Source organism: Helicoverpa zea, chromosome 22 (assembly GCF_022581195.2).
Source record: "Helicoverpa zea isolate HzStark_Cry1AcR chromosome 22, ilHelZeax1.1, whole genome shotgun sequence".
NCBI lineage: Eukaryota > Metazoa > Arthropoda > Insecta > Lepidoptera > Noctuidae > Helicoverpa > Helicoverpa zea.
Genome location: NC_061473.1, coordinates 7,526,818 through 7,551,724, shown reverse-complemented (window position 1 = coordinate 7,551,724; position 24,907 = coordinate 7,526,818). Strand labels below are relative to the sequence as shown.

General features: G+C 35.3%; 2 protein-coding genes and 1 pseudogene across 2 annotated transcripts; 1 reads left to right on the top strand and 2 right to left on the bottom strand.

Annotated features, from left to right (window-relative positions):
* Nucleotides 1–1,904: 1,904 nt before the first annotated feature.
* LOC124641482 lies at nt 1,905–2,941 on the bottom strand (annotated as a pseudogene).
* On the top strand, nt 1,921–7,533 carry LOC124641483. Its single transcript, XM_047179552.1, has 3 exons — nt 1,921–4,269; nt 6,216–6,320; nt 6,450–7,533. Exons 1-3 carry the CDS (start codon nt 4,026–4,028, stop codon nt 6,761–6,763), a joined length of 663 nt encoding a protein of 220 aa, XP_047035508.1. The 5' UTR covers nt 1,921–4,025; the 3' UTR covers nt 6,764–7,533.
* LOC124641462 lies at nt 7,527–23,834 on the bottom strand. The gene is made up of 3 exons (XM_047179530.1): nt 23,593–23,834; nt 22,601–23,197; nt 7,527–8,831 (listed from the first exon to the last, which is right to left on the bottom strand). Exons 1-3 carry the CDS (start codon nt 23,832–23,834, stop codon nt 7,844–7,846), a joined length of 1,827 nt encoding a protein of 608 aa, XP_047035486.1. The 3' UTR covers nt 7,527–7,843.
* Nucleotides 23,835–24,907: the final 1,073 nt, after the last annotated feature.

The following is a 24,907-nucleotide window of genomic DNA, read 5'->3' as shown; positions in this document are numbered from 1 at the left end:
TAGAAGATTAGATATTAGATGTGATGCAATGCGGGGGTTATAGGTGATGAATGATAGAGACGTGTTGCTATGTCTAAGGCGTATATTGTACTGTCTTCATTAACCTAAGCTTAATACTAAGTACATGTATATAGATAGATCGGGAGTAAGGTCGGCTACACACTACACCTCCCCCGATAATAAAAGAAAAAAAATGCATTTATGTTTTTTTTTTTGAAAATATAAAAATTATACTCTAATCACAATTGAGAAAAAAATAATTGAACAAATTTTTAAAATATTCTTACATATTTATTACAGCTAATCCTCATTTAATTTAAAAGAAATACACTTTTGACAATATTATGTGACTATATATTACTGAATTACATTTGTCAAATTTCAAGTAAATAATTGTTAAAAAATATATATTAAAATAATAAAACTTCAGAATTCTTAAAAGTACATTATTATTATTACCTATATTAGTCATTTTATAACAAAAGAAATCTTTGTTCCTATACTATCATCATATATTTTCCGTACTGCAATTTATTTTTTTACAAATACATGGTTTTAATGTCTTTTCATTACAATAATTATCTTTATTCTCTTCTTAAAAAAAATATCATGTTTTCTACTTTCAGTACTCTTTCATGTCATTCTTATCCATATCTTTATATTCTCTTTAATATAGTAAGTACACACATTTATATTTGGACCTCAGCAGGTCTTCTCATTATTCATCTTTGCTTTATAGAAGTACATTACACATTTTTATAATAAGTCGACTTTATTTTTCATATAAGGATCAGTGTTTAAAACTTTTTAGTTTCCAACAATTTTCACGGAGGGAAGCTCGTCCGACACCATGATCAAATGGAAGGATAGTCCTTATACCTCTTAATTTTGTGTACCACATTTTCATAAACATTAACTTTCTAAACACAACATAATTATAACACGTACAAAATGAATAACTTGGTTTACAAGCCGGGCGCTCTCGGGTGATCAGTCCGATGACGTCAGCGCAGAGTCTTGCCTACCAAACGATTCCCAACTACTTAATGCAACCCATTAACATACCAAGCAATTTATAAACTTGTCCTCAAAACAATCCTATACCACTTTTCAAAAATCTTTCCATAACACTCTTTTATATTTTTTTTTAACAGGCAAAGTACCTCCTTGCACTCTAAGGTGACAAGAGATTTTTCATACTTCCGGATAAGGCAATCAAACTAAATATTAACATCACACTTTTTCTAGACAATTTAAAAGAATCATAGGTAAACAAAGATCTCAAATATATCCGAATACAAATAAATGGTCTTGCTTAAAACCTAATACATGTTTATATTAATATTAAAGAATGTTATTATCTATTCGGCAGAGCCATATCCGTTAGTTACACAGAAAGACACATGATACCCAATGTAAAATATGCTTGTTGCCACACGTGAGCTACATGACATCATCATCAAAACTGCAGCGCGTGCATTATATGACACGGCGCACCTGAGAATGTTCTGGATACCATAATATACTTATCAATTATAAAATTCCTATCCAATATGCTTTATTAACTATAACAAAATTATTTTATTTTAACCCTTTAAAAATAAAAACCTTTAAACGTACCTAATTATATTAAAAAAAATACCAAAAATGTCCGCGGCATTATAATCAATAGGCTTTAAACCTTAGAAACACTCACATAATCACTGACACTATTTTATCACTCACACTCACACCGTTTTCAAATCTTCTCATCATTTGGGAGTGAGCCTGGTCTTGTGAAAGATCACTCAACGTAGGTATCTCCTGCTTGGCGACGAAGGCATTTCGGACCTTCTTCACAGTATTACTTCTGGTGTTTCATCGACCTCAATACTCAAACCCTGGGGGTTTGAATGTGGATGTCTTTAGAGCAGATCCAATCCGAGTTCTGCGTAATTTTGTTTTGTTTTCCAAAAATCACAAAAATATAATATATGTTCCCAATGCGCAGCACTGGCAGGGTCGCCATGCAACCATATACAGAAATGAAATTCGACATTGGAAAATTTTGAATCAATAAGGGTAAATCTTCAATCGGAGCTTGGTACTGTACTAGTGCAGCTATCTCCGGTAGCTGTGGATCGCTGTATCTAGGTATGAGTGCTCTCCTATAAGCAAAACTACGATATTGACCTACAGCAGCATGATATCTAGGTGAATTCGTAATATTTGAAACAGACTGTAACATATTGCGCGAATATGTTATAAATATATGATAAAACCACTCTGGCATAACTGCTCCAAGAGTCACTCTAGTACCATTCCTGACCGCGTAAGTGCTATGTGATAGAACATCACGCCATCTATTATTTAAAGGTGAAATGACTGCATCAGCCATCGAAGTGTCCAAACCGTAACTCCCATCCGCTGGGACCATATATGTATTCTGAGGAACCAGACTTACTCCCTTGACGATTTTTAAAGCTTCCTTGGCCACAACGCGTATAGCCTGGTTAATCGACTGAATTATCTCCAATGGCGTCTGCGCCACTTCAAAACCATCGAACGGAATTGGTACGAGAATAAATCTCGCATTATCTCCTATTGGCAACAGTTTATAAAAACAATGAAATTTATCTGTAACTTGCAGAACTGCCCCCGATTTTTCAAGAATGTTACTATCAACAGGCGTAATACCCAATGATGAAACTAATGAAACCCTCTGTAACGATTCCTTTAGAGATTGTCTCAAAGCGTCTAGCGTAATTTGAATTTGCTCTTTCACAGCATCGATATTAAATCCGTCCCTAACAGGAACTTTTCCTGTTGAGCTCATTTCCTCTTCTTTAGCATCTGATTGTGCTAGCGTTTCAGCTTTGGATTTCCCAGTATCACCATCCTCTTCTTTTGTCTCTTTAAATTCCTTATCGTTGCGCTTGTCGCCTTTTGACTTTTTGCCCATGTCTAAGATGCCTTACGCTCACTGACTTTTATACTTTCGACAACGTCAAAACAGGATATTTTTAACGGCTACACACTACAGTGAAAATACAATGTGGCGAGTACTTACCAATTCGAAGTTGGATGCCTGTAGCTCGCCTTCACATTCATGCCACCAATAACAGGTTACTACGTGAGTTGCTAAGTTGTAAATTGTAAAATTATGACAACAAAGCTTTGTCTTATAATAATCTTATATTCTTCAGTGTCAATTGTTTCAAGTCCAGATTCCACAACCAACGTTTCTGTGTCTATAATCGGTTCAATGGAGTCATCCAATTCTTCAACTCCAATTGTTTGACTATCATTGGTAGCAAAATGCGTGATTTCCAATTCACTGACACCTTCCGAGGCTTCGCATTTTAATAGCATTCGATTTAGGGACAGAGAAATATGTGTCTTCAAATTGAATTTCAGGACCATTTTCAGTAGCTACACTATCAACCTCTATAGGGGATTTTTATTTTTATTTTTTGGTTCGTTGTCCGGTTTGTATACTAAAACGTTCTCTAAAATTTGTATCCGGCTATGATGCTTTATCTTAGGATTCGTTGCTTTTATTCCATTATCTGCTAATATTTTAAGGATTTCCTGTTCCTCATCATCAGACTGCAACAAATCCATTTAGATGATATCTAAAAGCAATGAAAAAATCCATGTGAATACAATACGTCGTATTTCAAAGGCAAACTATAAAATTTAAATTCGAATAGGTAGTATCGTAAAAGGCAATTTTGAATTCGTAATTATTATAATAAAAGTGGTTTTCCACAAATGAAGTATGTTTTAAAACAGTAAAAAAACGTCAAATAACAAAGTAAAAACCATTGCATACCTTGGCAGCTTCTAAAAACAATCACACATGACTTAAATCGCAGAGCAAACTGCGCGATGTCGACAAACTACGGTGACTTAATGAGTTAATGCATATTCGCAGAAAGATCGAGCCATTGAGATACGTCGCATTACGTCAAGTATTTTATCTCACTCTTTTTCAAACAAACTGTGCAAAGTAAAGAAAGAGAAAGATGTAGTTGCCAAATGATATGGAAAATTACATGGAATATCATGTCATGGGATTTGTATCGCAAGTTCGGATGAAACCAGATATTTTACCTAGTAAATTTGATTGTCAACCAGATAGAAGAAAACGAGCAAGCAGTAGTTTGGAACGACCATGTGCTCTAAAAAGACAAAGGATGACTATAATAGCAGAGTGCTTAAATAAAACAGACAGCAGCATTGCCAAAACTACTCCAGTTCAAGAAAAATCTCCAGTTATTAATGAAGGTAAATTCATGTTCTGTTACCAACTTATTTACAGACATTTTTAATGTGTATGTTGTACAGCACTGTAGTACATTATTTTGATCTATCTTATAAGGTTCAATATAAGCATAAATAATTGATATTGAGATTATTTAAAGTACTTAATTTATATATAAACTCTTTTGCAAAAAACGGGCACCTATGCGAAATCTTATTTTTAAGGACTTTACGTGAATTTCAAAGGGTTTTAATGATTGTAGTATGTTTCTAGCATCAAAAGAGTTAGCCGAGCATGCGTGAGAGTGTATTCTAAATTTGAATTTTGTACAATTGCTAAGAAATTGGTTAAACCTTGTTTTGGACTAATTACTGGCAGAAAGTTCGTCGGTGTTTTGAAAAGTTTTTGAAGTGATTTTCAGGAAAATGATAATGCAGTTTTAATTAATGATTAATGTACTTTTTTGTTAGATCAAAACATTTTTGAAAAACTATGCGTATTTGATAAAATTTTCACCTACTCTAAATGGGCTATACTGATGATTGATGGCAATATTAAGAGTTTCGGTATTTTAGTGTAAAGCGTTCTATTGTTTAGATATTGTACCCACGTGTTTTAAAATATCGCTTTTTCATAAATAAACACTATTTAGAAGAGTATCAGTACCTTTGGCTGCGATTAAACCAATTTAAAGTAAGCAGTGCCCATCACAACTCGTCTCCTATAGGACTTTGACATTTTTAAAAGTCTTGAAATTCTAAAAATTACAGAAAATAGCGCATAGACTGTGAGCACGAGGTCTTAAGGTCTCGTAATCACAGATTTTTAAACAACCTCGTCGCTTGGGAAACTCCGTAGACCCCTGAAGATCTATGAGTCTGAGCGTTCAAATAGCGTGTTTTCATCCCACGGACATTTTATTAAATAAACTTGCCTGCATCGAGATTTTCTGGCATCTACAGCACTTTCCTGCTTAAATCATAACAATAATTGGGTATCTGCTCATTTCTTAAGAAACATACGTTTGGCCAATAACTTTGAATTCTTGACTCCCTTTAAGCTAAATCATCGTTTAGTAACCCGATACTTATGGAGTTATTGAGAGCTTCAACGTGGCAATATGTTGACTTTTTAGATAGCTTTAACCCTCCTCATCATTTTTCATGTGGTTAATTTTAACATTTATCACAAAGTTTGGTATGTTTTAAATGTCAAAGTCCGATAGGAGAAGAGTTGTGATGGGCACTGCTTACTTTAAATTGGTTTAATCGCAGCCAAAGGTACTGATACTCTTCTAAATAGTGTTTATTTATGAAAAAGTGATTTTTTGAATCGCGTGGGTACAATATCTAAACATTAGAAACGCTTTACACTAAAATACTGAAACTCTTAACATTGCCATCAATCATCAGTATAGCCCATTTAGAGCAGGTGAAAATTTTATCAAATACGCATAGTTTTTCAAAAATGTTTTGATCTAACAAAAAAGTACATTAATCATTAATTAAAACTCCATTATCATTTTCCTGAAAATCACTTCAAAAACTTTTCAAAACACCGACGAACTTTCTGTCAGTAATTAGTCCAAAACAAGGTTTAACCAATTTCTTAGCAATTGTACAAAATTCAAATTTAGAATACACTCTCACGCATGCTCGGCTAACTCTTTTGATGCTAGAAACTTACTACAATCATTAAAACCCTTTGAAATACACGTAAAGTCCTTAAAACTAAGATTTCGCATAGGTGCCCGTTTTTTTTTGCAAAAGAGTGTATTTATTTTTAAAGTGTGTGCCCAACGTCTCCAAATCACCTGAAGGTTGACTAGTAGATAATCTTTAGGTATAAGTCCGCCTCTGTACAAATGTTCATGAAATTAAATAAATAAATAAAAACCTCTAAAACAATAAGTGTTTAACTATTAAATTTATCTGGAATAAATCCATTTTCATCATCTATTTCTTTTCAGATTTACAAAAAACTAGAAAAACAGAAGATTGCTTAAATAAAACAGTTGAGAGCAGCATTTCCAGCACTAGTTCAGTTCAAGGAGAATCTTCTGTTACAAATTCAGGTATTCTCATGTACCAACTCATTAGCTGACTATTTTAATATTTACAATAGTAGTACATCATTTTTAATACTATATTTATGATGTATATTTCTATAAATATTTATATGGAACCACTATTATTTTCTTCAGATTCACACATGATCGGAGGAATTTTACAAGAACCTAAAAAAACAGCAAATAAATGTGTACAAGTATTGCTGACAAAGAAATACAGAAGCAAAGCTACTCAAACACAAAAGAAATCAATGGACCAGGCAGCTTCACCACCTTCACCATTCAGATATAGCAAAAATGTTTCTACATCTCCATTTAAAGTTGAACATGTACAACCTAAACTATCACGACCATCTGGATCTGGAATATCAAAGAAGTTATTATGGGAAGAAGATAACTCAGATAGTGATACCCAAAAGCAGTTACTTTTTATTGGACATAATAAGTAAAGAAACCAATATTTCAACAGAAAATTTTATGTTATGTTTGAAAAAAAAATCGCTTAGACACTAAAAATCAAGAACTAGCTGATGACTTTGCAATGACACCATCGAATGATACCATTTTTTTTAAAAAAAATGTTCTTATATTAGCAAGTGTGTTGCGTCCATTCATTGTGAACATAGATAAAGAATTAAATAGAAAAACCCTGCCCATGGCATTTAGGCATAAATATTATAACGTTAGCTGCATTATTGACTGTTTAGAAATCGAGGTGCAAAAGCCATCTAAGTCAGTCAACCAAACATTAACTTGGTCTGAATATAAAAAAGCCAATACAATTAAATATTTAATATCTTGCACTCCAAATGGATTAGTGAACTACATATAGCAAGGATTTGGGGGCAGAACAACGGATACATGCTTGGTAGAATCCTGTGATTTTGTAAATACTTTAGAAAAAGGAATGGTTGTAATGGCAGACAGAGGGTTCAAACACATTGAACAGTTTTTATTAAAGTTTGTGGTTCAATTAGTTAGACCTCCAAGTGTACAATCGGGTGGAAAACTAAGTAAGGTTGAGGCTAAGCAAACGAAACAAATTGCTAGTTTAAGAATACATGTGGAACGTGTGATACGGCGTTTGAGAGAATTTAATATGTTAAGACCACATGCATGTGTCAATACAAATCATGTAAAAATATTAGATGATATTATTACTATAGCATGTGCTTTAATTAATTTGCAAGATTCTCTAATTAAATAAAACTTCAAATGATGCCTTGTTTTATTTATTATAAATTTTTTATACAAAAAGTATCATGAATATTAAACCTAGTATATCCATTATTATATCAAAGTATAAACAAAACCTAGTTAGGAGTTGTTTATACTTTGATATAATAATGGATATACATTGTTTTGCCAAAATGGAACCAAATTGGTTTCTATAATATTTACAACAAATTTTTCATCATAATCAACATATAACATTTAAATTTTCTTGTTTTCACTTTTAGGATCAGCTACACAAAATATGCACTTTTTTAAATCAGCCAAGTACTAGAATAGTACTAGTACTATTAGAATTATAGTACTAGTTGAATTTGGATTTGATAATAATATCTTTCAGTAGTTTTCCCATCTTTTATATAATTCATAAAAGTTTTTGCACTTGTAGGGCACTTAATTTCTATTATGTATTCTTCACAGATACCATCTGGTGATCCAGCGATCATAGGATATTTTGAGTTCAATATTAGCCCACACGTTCTAATTGTTTTCTTTAACTTTCGTTGCAAAATTTGCCTCACCGAGTCTTCTAAAATCCTTCCTCTTCTCATTGCTGGTGTGTCTGGTATCTGTCCACCCATAATTGTTGATATTAATGTGCCATCTGGGGTCTTACAGCGACTTACTTCGACAGCTCTAGATGCGGTTATTCGGCCATACCGCAGTTCATACCATAGTCTGCTTTTGTATTGATTTCTAGTTTCTTTTTCAACTTTTCTGATAGTAATATCTGGTATATTAACATTTTGAATAAATATTTCAGAACATTTTTCTTTAAATTTAAACACAAGTTGATGCATTGAAACTAATGCTGTATCTGAAAGGTTTGAGTTGGGCTGATATTTTAATAATTCACAGTCCTCAATTTTTATTTTACTTGCTTTGTGTAAATACTTTGCAAGCACACTCGAATTCGATGACAAACTAGGACAGCCCTTGAACATTTCTTTTGCAGTTATGCATTTAAGACTGGTACCAACTTGTGACAGTTTCGACTTTTTCCAATAACACTCAGTGGACGTGCATGATGGCTCTTCACTCCTGCGATGAATCCACATGACAAACGCTATGGCATGCTTGCAACCGCCATGGGAAGCTACGCAGTCATGGCACTCTAAGGAACAAATCAAGTCCTCTTCTTCGTCAATAACTAATGTCACTGTGTATAGTTTGGAGCGCACTTTATGCTCTGGACATATTTTACATTTTATGGTGCAAAGTTTTCCGTCACGTTTTAATTGCACGTAGCTAATTGCATCATCCCCGTATGACGCACGAGATGATCTGAAAAAGAAATTATGAGAAGTGTTCCTTACATGAGAATACACATACATAACCTATAAACAAAATGAATTTATACCATGGCTTTAAGCAGTCGGTCTCAACTGCTTGAAGCAGTCCGTGTACGGCGGCTCTAAATGGTTCCACTCAGACTCAATGTCATTTTTCTTGCCATATATATGAGTTCGCTGAATGTGATTTAATATTAGTTTTATATCGGGTGTGAATTGAGATGGAGCAAACCTTGGGTGCAAATCAGGATCCGTCTTCAACAGTGATCCGGAAGCCCCTTTTGAATTTGCACGGCCAGAGAACATAAAAAGTTCTTGCATCGTTCCCTGACATCCAACGGATCCTTTTCTTCAAGTTCTTGTGATATGGTATGAAAGTCAAAACCAAAATACTTTGATGCTGTATGCATCAAATGTCATGCTTACGACTGTAACTCCAGCGTCATGACATTTATGCAAGCATGTAGTGATTAAATTAGCTTTCGTTTCTGCAGTTATTCCTGATATTAAAAAATGACCTACAAGAAGTTTACAATTTTCAGTCATTGACACCAACATAAATATCCATCTCCTTCTTGAGGACCAGCACCAAAATTTACAGCACCAAGCTTCTGTTGATTGTGAAAAAGCTTTTGGCGTCTAATAGCCATATCATCGAATACTAGATTGCATATCAGAGGTTGCTGACTTTAAGTACTTTTCTTTTTTAGAGCTTCAAACGATTATTTTGTAAATCCTGGCTCAGCATTAATTGTTCCATACCAGCGACTGAGAGTTCTTGTGTGTGGTAGAAGATTGCCGTACATATCTCTCACATATTTGTATGCAGCTGGCGAGTAGTAATGAATATTCAATGTAAAACGTAATAATGGAGGATATTTTAAAGAGGTTTCACTATTCTTTTTTACACTTTGACATTCTTTTATAGATTTCGAGTAACTCTGCCTTTGCCAGTAAATTATTCTCAGCTACCTCACCGAGTGGAAATTTTGTTTTTAATGAGTTTACAAGGAGCTTTAATGAATATAATTTTTGTTGAACTTTCTTACATTTTTCTGATATTTTTTTTTTAGCCAAGTCAAAGTCAAAACTGTTTATTGAAAATAGGCTAGTTTTTAGCACTTTTTCACGTCAAATAATACAAAAAGACAGCACCCCCAAAACGCCCCCCTTTCACCACTTCCTAGTGTTATGGCTGGGAAGAAGAAGTGGTGAAGAACAAACTTCCCAGCAACACAGCTGTCTATTACAATTTAATTATAATTAAATTACAATTATACAATTCAATATTAGTCACAAAAAATATATATAAAAACACTTGTTGTCCACTTCAGAGCTGCCATCTGCGTGTATCTGTGAAATAATCATTAATGTTATAATAGGCCTTTTTAATCAGAATATCCTTAATTTTGATTTTAAAAGAACTGTCCGTTAGTTCTAGCAAATGAACTGGGATTCTATTATAAATGCGTATACAAAGGCCCATAAACGAACCGTGCACTTTATGCAATCGAAAGTTGGATGCGGTTAATTTATGTTTATTTCTAGTGTTGAAATTGTGCACGTCACTCTTTTTACTAAATAACTCTACGTTTTGCCTTACATATATTATATTGGCATAAATATATTGAGACGCCACAGTCAGAACACCAATATCCTTAAACCTTTCCCTTAGGGAGACTCTAGTACCTAGTCGGTATATAGCACGGATAGCGCGCTTCTGTAACACGAAGACATTTTCCATGTCGGCAGCATTGCCCCACATAAGAATTCCGTAGGCCATAACACTGTGGAAATAACTGAAGTACACTAAACGCGCCGTGGCTACATCGGTGAGAGCTCTTACCTTTCTGACAGCGTACGCAGCAGAGCTTAGTCTATTCGTGAGGCCAGTTATATGCTCACCCCATTGAATTTTGGAGTCTACAGTTATTTCTAGAAAAGTGGTAGCTTGGACCGTTTCAATTTCCTCATTGTTTAAAATTACACTGGGCCGAGATTTTTCACGTTTGGCAAAGCAAATTTAATACATTTGGTTTTCTTCGCATTCGAAACCAAATTATGGGCTGTGAACCAGTGCGTTACTAATGACAGACACGAATTCACGTCATCAAAATCTACTCTATTCCTATCAACTTTAAAAATTAGAGACGTGTCATCAGCAAACAATACTACATCACACAATGATTTTAAATAATATGGCAAGTCATTAATGTACACAAGAAATAAAAATGGCCCTAGAATCGAGCCTTGCGTTACGCCCAAACGCCGACTTCATGTTCCGAATTTGACGTCTCAGGATGATTTTTCTTGGGGTATCAACAACCGATTCGGACTCACTGACAGGTTCTGAAATCGGCTCAATGGCTCCATGACACAAATTGTCTTGCTAAAACAAACAACACAGTGTTAGTGACGGCTAAATGAAATGTTGTCCCCATACTCGGAATTAATACAAACGGAGCATCAAATATTTAAAATTATATGGATACACACATCTTCATAGGGCACAGCAGACTTCTTTAGAAAATGCCTTCACTCTTTCGTAACTTACTTATCATCCTCATGAAAATGCAACGAACATATGTTACTATGATCGGATGGTAGCCAGGTCTCTTCACAGCGATTGTTTTGAACAAATCGGATCCATTTTTACGACTTGGACGTGAAAATCTGGATAAGAATTTAAAAGAATTAATTACATCCAAAACTAAATACTGCATGCTCGCTCGATAGATGGCGTTGTCCTGGTCTAAATCGCGGTACGGTTTTTAGTTAAAAAAAAAAAACAATTTCATGTGATAGCGCCATCTACCTCTGAAATAAATCTCTTTTATTCTAAAAGATATTCGATTAAAAAATTCGACAATTTCGAAATTGTTTAATTTATTTTAAAAAAATGTTGTTTACGTGCTAGTTTAGGTCTACATATTTAGTTTGTTATATATTTAGTTAGTTGCATGTAAGTTAATTTAATTTATTATATACTTAGAGAAGAAGGAGACCTACAAAAAATAAATTAGATCCCACCAAAAACATTAAATGTAAAAAAAGCCAATCCTCTACGCAATTCCTCCACCGTAAAAAGTTTTGAGATCGCATAGAAGCCAAGTCCTGTTCAACTTTATTTGTAATAATAAATCAATATTTTGTGACCATATCAATAGTTTCGTTCACTTTACAATAATATTGACTTGGTGGAGGAATTGCGTAGAGGATTGGCTTTTTTTACATTTAATGTTTTTGGTGGGATTCAACATTAATTAAAAACTGTCTGGTTAATTATGATATTATACTATACCTAAATTTATTAAATCTTTTTCTACCTAAATATATTATTATATGTATAATATTAGTTTTATTAGGACTCGTTTCGATGTAGTTACATCCACTGTGGTTGCGCATGATTAAAAAAAAACATAAATGAAAAGTTCGTGCTAAGTCCCGTTAAGACTAATAATTATCTGTTTAAAGTGCGAAAAATTGGTATCACAATAAATTCTTACATTTAAATTCAATTTCATATTATTTTATTTCACAATATTTGTTTCAATTGTCTTGACATTGTTTCCCACTATTTCGTATTCTATTTTGTTCTTACCTTGAATTATCCTTGGAAAGCATTTCACACACTGTATCGCATGGTCATCCGCTACGGGTCAGCTTTAACATGTTCGCCCCACACCACATTAATACTTATGATTCACACAATAAACGTATCCACTCACAACCTCACAACACAATACACTTATTACATCACTCGATACAATTTCCGCCAATATAATTGCATAACAAAATATCTCTCGTGCAATTGAATTAGCCGGTTAACCTAGCTAGATCTTTGACACATTTCTGACATTTCACTTGCCGCGCTCGGTCTGAGACGCTCACTGGTCAACTTTTTATTATTCACAAGTTTTTGTCTATGTCTTTTGTCTTGATATTCTCGTATTGTTTTGTTTTGTCTATGGTTTGTTTTATATTCATTGTTACTATTTATTTATTTACTGGATTCGTGCCGAAACGGCGTCTAGATTGTATAGTCCCGAGGCAAGGTCATGTGGTGGGTCAGCGCTGTTGTTTCGTGCCTGCGTGTGCGAGATACAGCATTTATGCTGAGCGCTGCCTCTTTTCACGCATAAGAGACGCAGCTGCGAAATGTCAAAGTCTGATAGGAGATGAGTTGTGATCGGCACTGCTAACTTTAAATTGGTTTTGTCGCAGCCCAAAGTACTGAGACTCCTCTAAATTGTGTTTATTTATGAGAAAGGTATCTAAACAATAGAACGCTTTACACAAAAATACCAAAGCTCTTAACATTGCCATTAACCATCATTGTAGACCGTTTAGAGCAGGTGACAATTTTATCAAAGACGCATAGTTCTTAAAAAATGTTTTGATGTAAAAGAAAGGTCCATTAATCATAAATTAAAACTGCATTATCAGTTTTCTGAAAATCACGTCAAAAACTTTTCAAAACGCCGACGAACTTTCTACCAGAAATTTGTCCCAAGCAAGGTTTAACCAGTTTCTTAGCATTTCTCAAAAATTCAAATTTAGAATACACTCTCGCGAATGCCTGGATAACTCTTTTGATGCTAGTAACATCCTACAGTTATTAAAACCCTTTCAAATAATGCAAAGTCCTTAAAACCAAGATTTCGCATAGGTGCTTTTTTTGCAAAAGAGTTTATTTGTCACCATAATGAGCGCACTCAGTATAGTTTTCATTGCACTTGACTAAGTGACAAAAAGTCACGGTGACGAAAAGTTGCAATCAGCGGCTAGCCTAAGGCGATGCGGCCACTGCGGTTGTTAGGGAGGACATTTCTTTCATCATACCTTGTGTTCGATGTTCGGTATAGAGATAAGCGTCCCTGGGCAGACGAACAAAAAACATTTTCATATACAAAGATCACATTATCAAAATTGAAACTTAAATAATTTCGTGCGAATTGTAAACGCTGCGCTTTAAGCCTTAGTGTTAATGTAGGCTTTTTAGCAGGAATACGGTGGCGTATCCCATGTTCTTGCAGGCGACACGTCTAATTGTGCTCTATGATGTACCAAATTCAACAGACATACTCCTGGAGTTTATAAAACGATTGCTAATAGCTCGATGCACTATATTTCTGTCTTGATTTGTACTCGTTTGACGTGGACGACCAAATGAAACATGGTTTTTCAAAGCACCATCACTTTGCCATCTCTCTAGCCAACGGTATACGGTGTTTCTCTAAATAAAAGAAAAGAGTCAGAATATATCAGCTTCCAGGGACAAGTGAGATTCGTGGTTATCCATTATTAATATACTTGGATTTTCGGGAGTGGTATTAGTGTGTTTGACAAAACGTTTTATTACTTCCGGAAAAATCTGACAATTCATCCACCCTGTAGGTGTTGCTAGTCCAAGGGTGCCAGTTGGTGTATTTTTAATCATGAAATCTTTGAAATTTTTTCGAGGGAAAATACCATTACAGGTGGTAATGCTATGCCACTGGCACTAATAATGCAACAGGTCGTGACTAAAGTGCCTCGTTCGCCACTAGTGACTTTGCCTATATTTTTACGGCCTTTTGGTGCTATGACCTTTTGAGGTTTTTGGCCCGGGGTCGTTGAAGTGTCGTCTAAATCAATCTAAATATATAAAACTCAAAGGTGACTGACTGACTGACATAGTGATCTATCAACGCACAGCTGAAACCACTGGACCGATCGGGCTGAAATTTGGCATGCAGGCATGCAGGCAGATGTTATGACGTAGGCATCCGCTAAGAAAGGATTTTGATCAATTCTGCCCCCAAGGGGATAAAATAGGGGATGAAAGTTTGTATGAAACTTGCCCACGCAGACGAAGTTGCGGGCAACAGCTAGTTTAATATACGTGTGATGGTGAAATATGAGACAGAAAAACAGAAAACTTCTTTTTTGGTTTCTTTTATTTTATCTTGTATGGTTCGGTGGAGCAAACCGATTCATACCCAAAGTTCTCAGTCTATATAAGTTACTAAAAAGAATAGAAGTGTTTTAAGAACATAGCCGCAGTCTGTGATGCTTCTTCGTTAGTAGTTGGTTCTGGTATACGAATTACGGGGTGTTCATGAGATAGCGGCTGCATAGGTTGAGATGGCACATATGAGTGATGTGGCAGTACCATGCACCACTGTCTTGCCTATGACTTCTGAGTGTGACTGATGTGGTGCAGGTGATTGGTATGTCAAAGTTGAGTGGTGAGCATTTGGTGATGGTGACTGATGTGGTGCGGGTGATTGATATGTCAAAGTTGAGTGGTGAACATTTGGTGAAGTGACGGTTTTGGTACATCATCGGGAGACGCGCCAGAACGTTGTGCTTGTTCAATCCTTTTTCTTTCTTTGTTGAAGTTGGTTCGTAAGGCATTAATTTTTTTCTTCAATAAATCTTCGGTGTATGCAGGTTTTTACACTCGAAGTGCTTTCACTATGGTTGATAAAGCAAGCGACCTTTTGTTTTTATCCGCATACTCCTTACTTTTAATTTTCCACAATGCGGGATAATCTCTATAGAGAGATATTAATAAAAAAACAAAATCACGCTCGGTAATTTGGTCGGCGCTTGCCGCAAAAGCAACGCCTCGGTTCGGTTCGTCGTCCGCCATCTTCGATGTTCCGGCCGCAAATGAATAAAACTTGTCAAGTCGCGTCAAGTCGCATCAAGCGCAAGGTAGTTCAAGTGCCGTCAATCAAAATTTTTGTCAAGTATGGTCCAGCACGTAGATACTTGACGGGACTTGTCAAGTCAACTCTGTAAACGATCAATATTCACTTCAATCACGTAGACTTGTCCAGTGCACTTGATCGTGTCGCGGACCCATTAGACTTTCAATACCCCTTCAAAGGGAGACAAAAGAGAATACCAATACAATAATAATAAAGATAAAAAATATAATATAAACTATATTGATAACGTAACTTAAGAATATAATGATTGTGCATAATTCTTATTGGAAACAATTATCGCAAATGTCTGGATTGGAAGTACATGTTTCATGTAGCCACCGCTGACAGCGAACGCATTGAATCCAATCAACGTTTGGACCTTTTTTGTCATAGTAAGAACGACTGCACTTCCCACATACATTTTCGAGATCATCATCGCTGTCATCATCATCATCTAATTCTATAACAAGTGTTTCTTCTGAGTCATCGCTACTAGTGATGGATGGGGATCTTTTCCTTTTAAAACTTTTGCATTTACCCTTGGATATAGCTCTTATCTTATTTTCTTTTTTCACTGTTTGGTATTTTTTTGGTTTACAACCCTTTTCTTTCTTTACTTTAACTTTCTTCTGTTTTATCTTATCTTCTAGTTGATTTTTATATGGACTTGATGTAATTTCAATAGCTTGTTGTCATCATCATGCCATGTGCATTCGCTGATTCGCTGCGTGCATAGACAGTAGTGATTGGTCTCCCTTCCTTCCTTAAGATAAGCCACCATGGTATGGAGAGACTTGTCCACGGCTACCCCCAAAATGTAGACTCTGCACCTTTTTAGCAAAATAACTATAATTTTCGGAAAAGTCCATATAAAGAAATGTTTCGTCATGATTAAGCGATTGTTTCGACAGAGTAAAAGCTTGGTATTGATGGAGAATGTTCACAGTATGATTGAGGAATTTCGGCAGGAGATGCTCATGTTTAAATATCAGGTTAAACAAGTCTTGTAAATTTTTTTACTATATTTATTTCTTGGAGCCCACTTTCTTTTTATCTCTGCACCATTCATGGTATTACATTCTCTATTTCTAACACGACATGATCCAAAAATGTTGCGGGATGCGCGAACTGTTCCTCATGTCTAGCTCACCCTAAGTAATATAAAACGCTCATGACGTGGGCGCAACAGCCCAATGTTCTCCACCCATGAATACAGGAGAAGCTTATTACTTGCCATATTACTTGTTTGTTGTTTCATATAACACTTTAATTAAACTATAAGGCCCAGCTGCTCATGTTACCCCTGTAAAAAAATCAAATAGCAATTTTACACATATAGCCATTGATTTCGATGATGCCTCCTATGCAGTATTCATTACTTATTATACCTACAATTTGAGTTACTTTTCTTTTGCGCCGGGCTTGGGTTTTTTTTCGAGCATCGTCCTTTATAAAGATCAAGAGCTCAGTTTTAATCTTTCAATGAAGCTCTGTTTTCCTCTTCCCGCCACTTCACATTCATGACCGAAGACTGTTTCAGTAAATGCTGAAGTGGCGGGAACAGAGAGTATTTTTTTTTTCAAATAATCAAATTCTCCAGGACACTTTAAAAAAATAAATTGTCATTTTTCTGCAGTGGATTTTTGCATAAAATCTGAGTTATTTAACAACTCAGCTTGGAGTTCTTTTAAAATTATAACTTCTGAATATAAACTGTTCATGTGTATTTTTATAGTCTTTGTAAAATAAGTTTTCCTTCTAAATTTTTACTCAATGATTACATTTTTTAAGATATTGTATTTAGTGAATATAGCTAGTTATCACAACTACAATCAAACCATTTTTGTAAATAAATTAAACATTTGTCTATACACTATTAAAAATCTTGTTTATCTGTTTAAATAAATCAGGTATTTCAGTACAGGCTATATTCTTTATATTCATCAACTTCCAGATTTTGACTCAAACCTAAATCGTTGTGGTCCAGGAAAGCATGTTTTTTCCATTCTTTTTGAAGCTCCATTTCATTTACCACTTCCTATTTAACACTTGGGAATCTCTTCAAAACAATTGACAAATCCTTTACTTCCAATTTTTGAGCAACGCTTGGTTCAACCACATTTAAAATACCGTATAACGGGTCAGAAAAATGGAAACGTTGGACTATCTGTTTTATTTCCGATATAAAAATTGAGACAAGTTCTCTTGAAATCCGTTATTACCGTTTTTGGTTCTGGTATTTCTTTTGAAAGTTCATCAATGGACGACTGTGCAGCTATACCTAAATATATTTTTTTAAGGGGCACAAAAATTTTTGGGTTGGCGTATTCTATTTTATATGCATCGGTTGTTTTGCAATAATTGAAGATCATGTAATTGCTAGCTTTAGTTTTTATAAGTTTATGTGTCTCGGGTTTTAGCCGGTGGAGCAATGGTTTTTCTGTTTGAAACAATCTGTTAAAGTCATTAAATTATTCCAATGTAAATGACATAAACTCTAAGTACATTTTTGTTAATTTACTGTCGAGTACCGATCGTGTCGATTTTGCTAGGGTCTTCTAACAATTCAAGTCTAAAATATTTGGACATAATATCGTACTGTTCGAGTACCCTGTTTACACAAGCCTCTAATGATAACCATCTTGTGACCGATGGGTGCAATATTTTATGGACTTCCACATTGAAAATTCTGTTAAAAGAAATCTTACTTGCATTAATTTTTTCAGAACTCCACTCCCATAGTGGAGTTGTTTTACTACAATTAGTGGGGATGATTAACAAAAAAAACTCTAGCTAGGGATACGGCAGTGTTGCCAACTCGGATTTTAAAAAAGGCGTAGGTCAGATACAGAAAATTATGTAGAAATGTGAAATTGCCATATAGAAAATACGTAGATCTACGTACTTTTTTTCTGAGTGAAATTAAGAGAGTAGGGTAGGTAAAAGTAAATAAAACGACAATTTATATTACCCTAAAAGTAGTAGACAGCAGACAAACAATAAATTTAAAAATAAATTACTGTGAGCAAACAAAAAATCTATGAATAGGCTAGTTTCCTGAAAAATAATAATTAGTCCGTCTTGTAGATTGTCCAAAATTAAGCGATACGTATTTTTTCTTTTTTAAATTGGATCAGAACTTGTTAAGATATAGCGTGTTAAAGTTGAGTGTGACGTCACAAGTTGCTACAATTTTCAGGACACTGTGACGTAAAAGGCCCCCACTCCTAATTTTTGAAGTGTATTATCTTTGTCATTTTATGTTTAATTAAAAAAAGAAAAAATACGTATCCAATATTTTTTGATTATCTAAAAAGCGGACTAAATATTATTTCATTATTTCGACCCTGGACACTACCCTATTATAGGTCTACCAGAATCTCATGGCAAATATGCAAATATAAAATTATTTATTTATATAGATATTTATATATTTGCACATAGGGTATGAAATAAATAAGGTTAAATAATGAATGGATTTTAATATATTTGTGTATAAAGTTTGGCTTATTTGCCATGAGATTCTGGTAAACTTATACCACCTGTAGTTAATTTAAACAAGTTTACTTTCAGTATCATCACTTTATTTAAATTATTATTTTTTTTATTATATAGTATCATTTTCAGGCAAATTGAATTTATACATATTTTTATTAAAATGCTTTAAGTGTTCCTGCGAAGGATCGCGGTTTTTTTTTCAAGCCACTTTTCGTATAAAGTAATCCTGTGAGTGTGTCAGTGTGAAGCCTGTTTCTTATCTTAGTTTTCATCAAATTTATCGCAGAAAACAGTCGCTCGACATTCGCACTACTATGTGGCAATGTTAATAAATTTTGTGCAAATTGGGCCAATAAAGGAAACATTTGAGAGAAATCGCCTTTTCTTATTTTTGAAATGTGGCACCAAAACTCATCTGCTTTGATTAGCTGATCCCCTTGAAATGGAAGATTAGTGTTTCTTAGAGCTCTCCATTCCCTGTCTAATTCTGTTAAATTTGTTGGACATAATCCTGAAAATAAGGTTCGCAAGAAAGGTTTAAAGTACGTAGATCTACGTAAAAAGACGTAGAGTTGGTACCACTGGGCTACGGCACCAGCCAGCTGTTTCTCAAGCCACTACAAGGCAAGGAATAGGAAGCTATTCCTTTCCTTATTTATTTTTCTAGAAACAAAACAATGCCTTTTGTAACATAACAATAAGAAAGGTTTTTAATGTATTAAGTGCAAGGCATTGGGTGGACGGAACACTATGATCTGCTTATTACTTGTAATGAAATGACAAAAACTAAGGCGGCCAACTTCATAGTAAGTCAATGCGGGACACCCACCCCTATCCACAATAAGAATTAGGATTTCTTGGAATTGTTAAAGGTGTACTTAAATTAGAAACAAACAACACCACTACCGAATTAACATTTATTTTTAAAATCATATTTTTCACAAGAGTGTCATTTTTTTAATAGGTCTGGGTTATGGTTCAGAATGTCCAAAAAGTTTTCACAGCTGCCTATATTGAATTTTATAATTAGCATTGCACGTAATTCTACGCAAGTGTAGGGCTGCCATTTCGAATTTCGCCAAACCCGGACAAATATTTAAAAAACCCGGACATTTGGCGTAAATAGCATTTTCTCCCCGGACGAGTCAGATTTTTTTTTAACAAAACAAGACCTAATTTTTAATATTACTATTACTACTATTATATAGGTACTTAAATTCAATGAGGTGCTTCCCTGCATGAAAAGTCAGGGCCATATCTAGCTCAAGTAGTACCTAGTATGGAAAGATTATGACTTAATATTTCGAAGGTCATAAATAAGAAAGCTCATATGGAAACTAGGAGTTACCTTCTTGTTAGTAATAGGACTTTAAAACGGCGCGGCGCTACCTTTTTGATAGGTTAGACAAAAATGTTGAAAAATAAAAACCACCGTAAAGTAAAGACGCCGCGAACGTATCGAGCGCGAAAATTTTTGAGTTTTGGGTCACTAAAGCTTGTATAATAAAAAAAAATCCGCAAAGTGAAGAAACCGAGAGCGTAGCGAGCGCAACATTTTTTGAATATTGGGATATTAAAGTAGCTAAACGTAAAGAAAGACAGTGTCAAGAAAGGAAGCCGCGAGCGAAGCGAGCGCGAAAATTTTTGATCCTTCGACACTTCGACTTCTGCAGTATGTGTGTCTATTTGTAATTCAACTCGTAAGAAAAATGTCCGGTGTTTCCCCGGACACTTCTTGAAACCCCGCCCGGACGTCCCCCGGACGGCCTCCAAACGAGGACAAATCCGGGGAAACCCGGACGGATGGCAGCCCTACGCAAGTGCATCACCCCAGACACATCATGCTCCTGTATGTATGTCCTTGGAGTGAGCCATGCGATCTTTGTCGGTGAATGTCTTGCCTTCGTCAAAATGTGTTAAGAAGACAACCAACTCTGCCTTCTTAACCCATATATGCCCAGAACTTTTTTCAACACCGATTTTTTTGATTTTTACATATGTTAAGTATAAATGATTGCATATAAGGCCTGTAATAGTAGAATTTCCTTTTCAGTACGAGAAGAACACTTTTTTCAGCGGGTCGTAAACGACCCCTTGGGCACAAAAAGTCGTTCAATAGAATGGAATGAGAATCAGCAAAATAATAATACGTTACAGTTATATTAGTCAGTCTTTATTAGGAACCATTAAGTAATAACATCAGATAATTTTAGAAATAATAAAAAAAGTCAGAATAATGAAAATAGTACACTACGAATGAAATTCAGCAAAACATTTGTCATGTAAATTGACGTTACATTTACGACACATTTTGACTGTTTTATTTTTACATAATGCACATCGTTTTCTGACCTGACCGGTGAGGATTATATGTTGAGCTGAATATTTTCTAACAGAAACGGGTACATTTGTTCTCACTTGCTGACGTGGCCCAGGTTGAGATCTCATATTCCCATATTTCAGGAGTAAAGTTCTTGCAATAGATCGACGAAATTCCAAAGTGTCTACGTTTGCCCCGTGTGATCTAGCGAGTAAAGTAGCATTGTTCACAACGACGTCAATCAACCACATCAATATGGGCATATACCATTTTTTTCCTCTGATGGCAATCCGGTAAACGCCGACATTAGCATCAAGTCTATCTACTCCACCCATAAATCGGTTGTACTGGTGAACAACATTTGGCTGATCAATATCGATTTTCTGTTTAGCAGCAACTGAATATCGACGTGCCTTTTGAACAGGGTGGACTCCAAATTCATTTGACAACATCGTTACGACGTTGTTGTCATTCCATCGTACAGCACATATTTTATCATTTGTGTCCAATCTGTAATCATAAAATCCTCTGGGCTGCTTTTTGCAAGACTTAGCATCCATTAGTGGACACTTGTCTATTCTATTTTGACGAGCAGTTCCAGTTATTTTTACGTTTTTTTCTTGTAAAGAACTTAGTAAACTGGGACATGTAAAAAAGTTGTCACAATAAACAGAAAAAGGTGTATCAGGGTATTCAGTCTTGACTGTATTCGTCAATTTAGTAACAACATGTTCCCCTAGGCCTGTATCTCGCGCTTCAGATCTTCCTTCATATAACTCAGCTTGTAAGCAGTATCCTAAGCGAGTCGCTGCCACCCATGCTTTGAAGCCGAAACGGATTGGTTTTCCATGTATGTGCTGCTTACAGCCATGACGTCCATAATATGGTATCATTGACTCATCGATACTTATGTTTTTTTCGATGGGAGCATACATTAGAAATTTTTTGTTCATGAGGTTGAACAAAGGCCGAATTTTTGCCATTTTATCTCCTTTACGTAGGTTGCTGTTGTCAGCAACATGGAAATATCTAAAAATCTCTTCAAAACGATTTCGCCTCATCGACTTCGCAATCAAAATATTGTGCGTATCCTCGTTGGATTCCCAATACATACGCCGCCTTGGTAAAGGCGAGTAACCACTGAGAAGTATTATACCTATAAAACAGTTCAGTTCATCCCCCGATAGGCAGAAATTATAGTTGTGCTTTTCAACAGCGTACATTACGGTATGCCTGACCATATACCTTATAACATCTTCACTAAAAAATAATTCAAAGAACTCTATTGGTTCACTTTCCTTGGTGAGTGTTAGAACTGCTCGTGGCAGTGGAGGTGACCACTCACTTTGTTGAGTACAAAGATCTCGCTTTATCCATTTACGTGGCCTCATGTTGGCCTGTCTACTGCGTTCTGAAGAAGGGCCATCACCCCTAGGGGTCCTGTTGGTACGCACATTCGAAAAAGAACGTTCTGAATCCGTGATCATCGTCGGTATCTCAACTGGACGAGAACGTCGTGACCTGTGTAGACTGGGTCCCGATGGCGTGGAAATGGATTCTAGGTGCTCAGAACTAGGACTAGGACTGGCTATTACCTCATCGATACTTGTATTATCTTCAAAAGGTTCATCACGTTGTCGTAATACCATCTCAGCCGGCGCAAGTAATTGATGACGATTCAATCGATTCAGACTATCACAATCTTCTTCACCTGAATCACCATCCGATATGGTACCATCGCAAGGCGGATCCATGTAAATATCGATGCCCTGAACATCTTCATCGTCGTCAAAGGCCTCCAGGGCATCGGCTATTTCATGTGTTGAGAGTACGTGTCGAGGCCTAAAATACAAAAAATACAATACCTATAAAACATGATATGTGCCCACAGGGTCATTACCGACCCAAGAAAATATATCACCCGATTGTGAATATAAAAATATACTATTTTAGAAAAAACAATATCTCTTACTCTGAAACACTCATTCGATATCCTATAAAAACTATTATTACGGTAAAATAACATAATACACACAAAATACTTACATTTGCATCCGATCGGTCACACACTTTTTCAAGAAATAAACAAGCATAAACTTGCACTTTTATTTGTCACTCTAAATTGTCGTGAACTGTCAACAAAACTATCTCGTGCTTCAAAATAGTTTTTGTACCAATCAATAGATGGCGTTTTATTCAAAATTTAATCAACAGTTTCGCGGTCACCATGCATTTACGGTATCGGCATAATTTTGGTCGTTATCGACCCTATGGGCATATATGGGTTAAAATCTTCCGGATACTTCCGTGCGTAGCCTTTAATCTTACAAATGGCATATTTGTCCTTAGGCTCCTCGACTTTCATGTTGGAGCATGCCGACACCACTGAAAGTTCAGAGTCTGAATCTGTGGACTCAGGCCGATTCACATCTGGAGGGACATCTATCAAATTATCCTTCCGCCGCCTCTTCTTCCCCATACTGACACTTAATATTCTAAAACTATTTATTTACATTGTATATATGTTACCGGCCGAACCCGATTTTAGGACAAACCAGTTTTGCCTAGGCTCAACTAGTTCTTCCTATACACGTTAGGATTAACTAGTATAACCTAGTCCAAACTAATTTGTCCTAAGCCCGATAGGACGGACCAGTTTAGGCTAGGCAAAACTAGTTGATCCTGATATAAGTACGCACACTCTAGGATAAACTGGTATAGCCTAGTCAAAACATATACATATCTAAAAGTCTAAATAAATAGATGAACTAAATAAACTACTCCGTGTTTACAAAAATAATCATCTTTATTAAACTATAATGATTCGTCGTTATGGATAAATGGATAATACGAACAATCATACTACATATATGTAGCAAACTAACAAATAATAGGTATTTTTTTTTAATAGAAGCAATAATCAAATCTCAAATTAAAATTGTTGTCGTTAAAAGTTATGGATAATAATTGGTAATACAAACAATCACACTATAACAAATAATACTGTTTTTTTTAAGAAGCAATAATCATACGAGTATTATGTTAATTATTAAAATTGTTATTTATTTTTACATGGTTTGCTTTGGTGGCACTTAGAATTGCAGAGTATCATTGCCTTCTTGCACTGGCATCTGTTTGTGGAACAGTTCTTGTTGCAGCTGCATCTCACAAAACCTTGGCCTGATCCAACAGAATGTTTCGTAGCTGCAGTTCTCAACGATATTTCAGAGTCTTGGTTTACATTTGCTACCTCTAAAAAAATTTGACTACAAATGCCACGTTTACGTTTAAAACCACGCGACAAATGACGAACGGGGAGCGAGCGGCGTGGGACGTTCGGAGCATTCCCGCATGAACATGTCCTGAAATGTTTGTTCAGTTACTTTCCGACCTCGCTACATTTGTTTATTGTTTAGACTAGGCCATACCAGTTTATCCTAGAGTGTGCGTATTGATATTAGGATCAACTAGTTTTGCCTAGCCTAAACTGGTCCGTCCTATCGGGCTTAGGACAAATTAGTTTGGACTAGGCTATACTAGTTAATCCTAACG

Excerpts from the sequence above, each read along its gene's own strand:
- LOC124641483 (XM_047179552.1), top strand. The coding sequence starts at position 4,026 with ATGGAAAATTACATGGAATATCATGTCATGGGATTTGTATCGCAAGTT. Across the intron at positions 4,270-6,215 it reads ATCTCCAGTTATTAATGAAG|ATTTACAAAAAACTAGAAAA; the intron begins GTAAATTCATGT and ends ATTTCTTTTCAG. Across the intron at positions 6,321-6,449 it reads ATCTTCTGTTACAAATTCAG|ATTCACACATGATCGGAGGA; the intron begins GTATTCTCATGT and ends TATTTTCTTCAG.
- LOC124641462 (XM_047179530.1), bottom strand. The coding sequence starts at position 23,834 with ATGGGGAAGAAGAGGCGGCGGAAGGATAATTTGATAGATGTCCCTCCA. Across the intron at positions 23,198-23,592 it reads ACCAAAATTATGCCGATACC|GCCTCGACACGTACTCTCAA; the intron begins GTAAATGCATGG and ends TTTGTATTTTAG. Across the intron at positions 8,832-22,600 it reads TTTAGTGAAGATGTTATAAG|ATCATCTCGTGCGTCATACG; the intron begins GTATATGGTCAG and ends TTTCTTTTTCAG.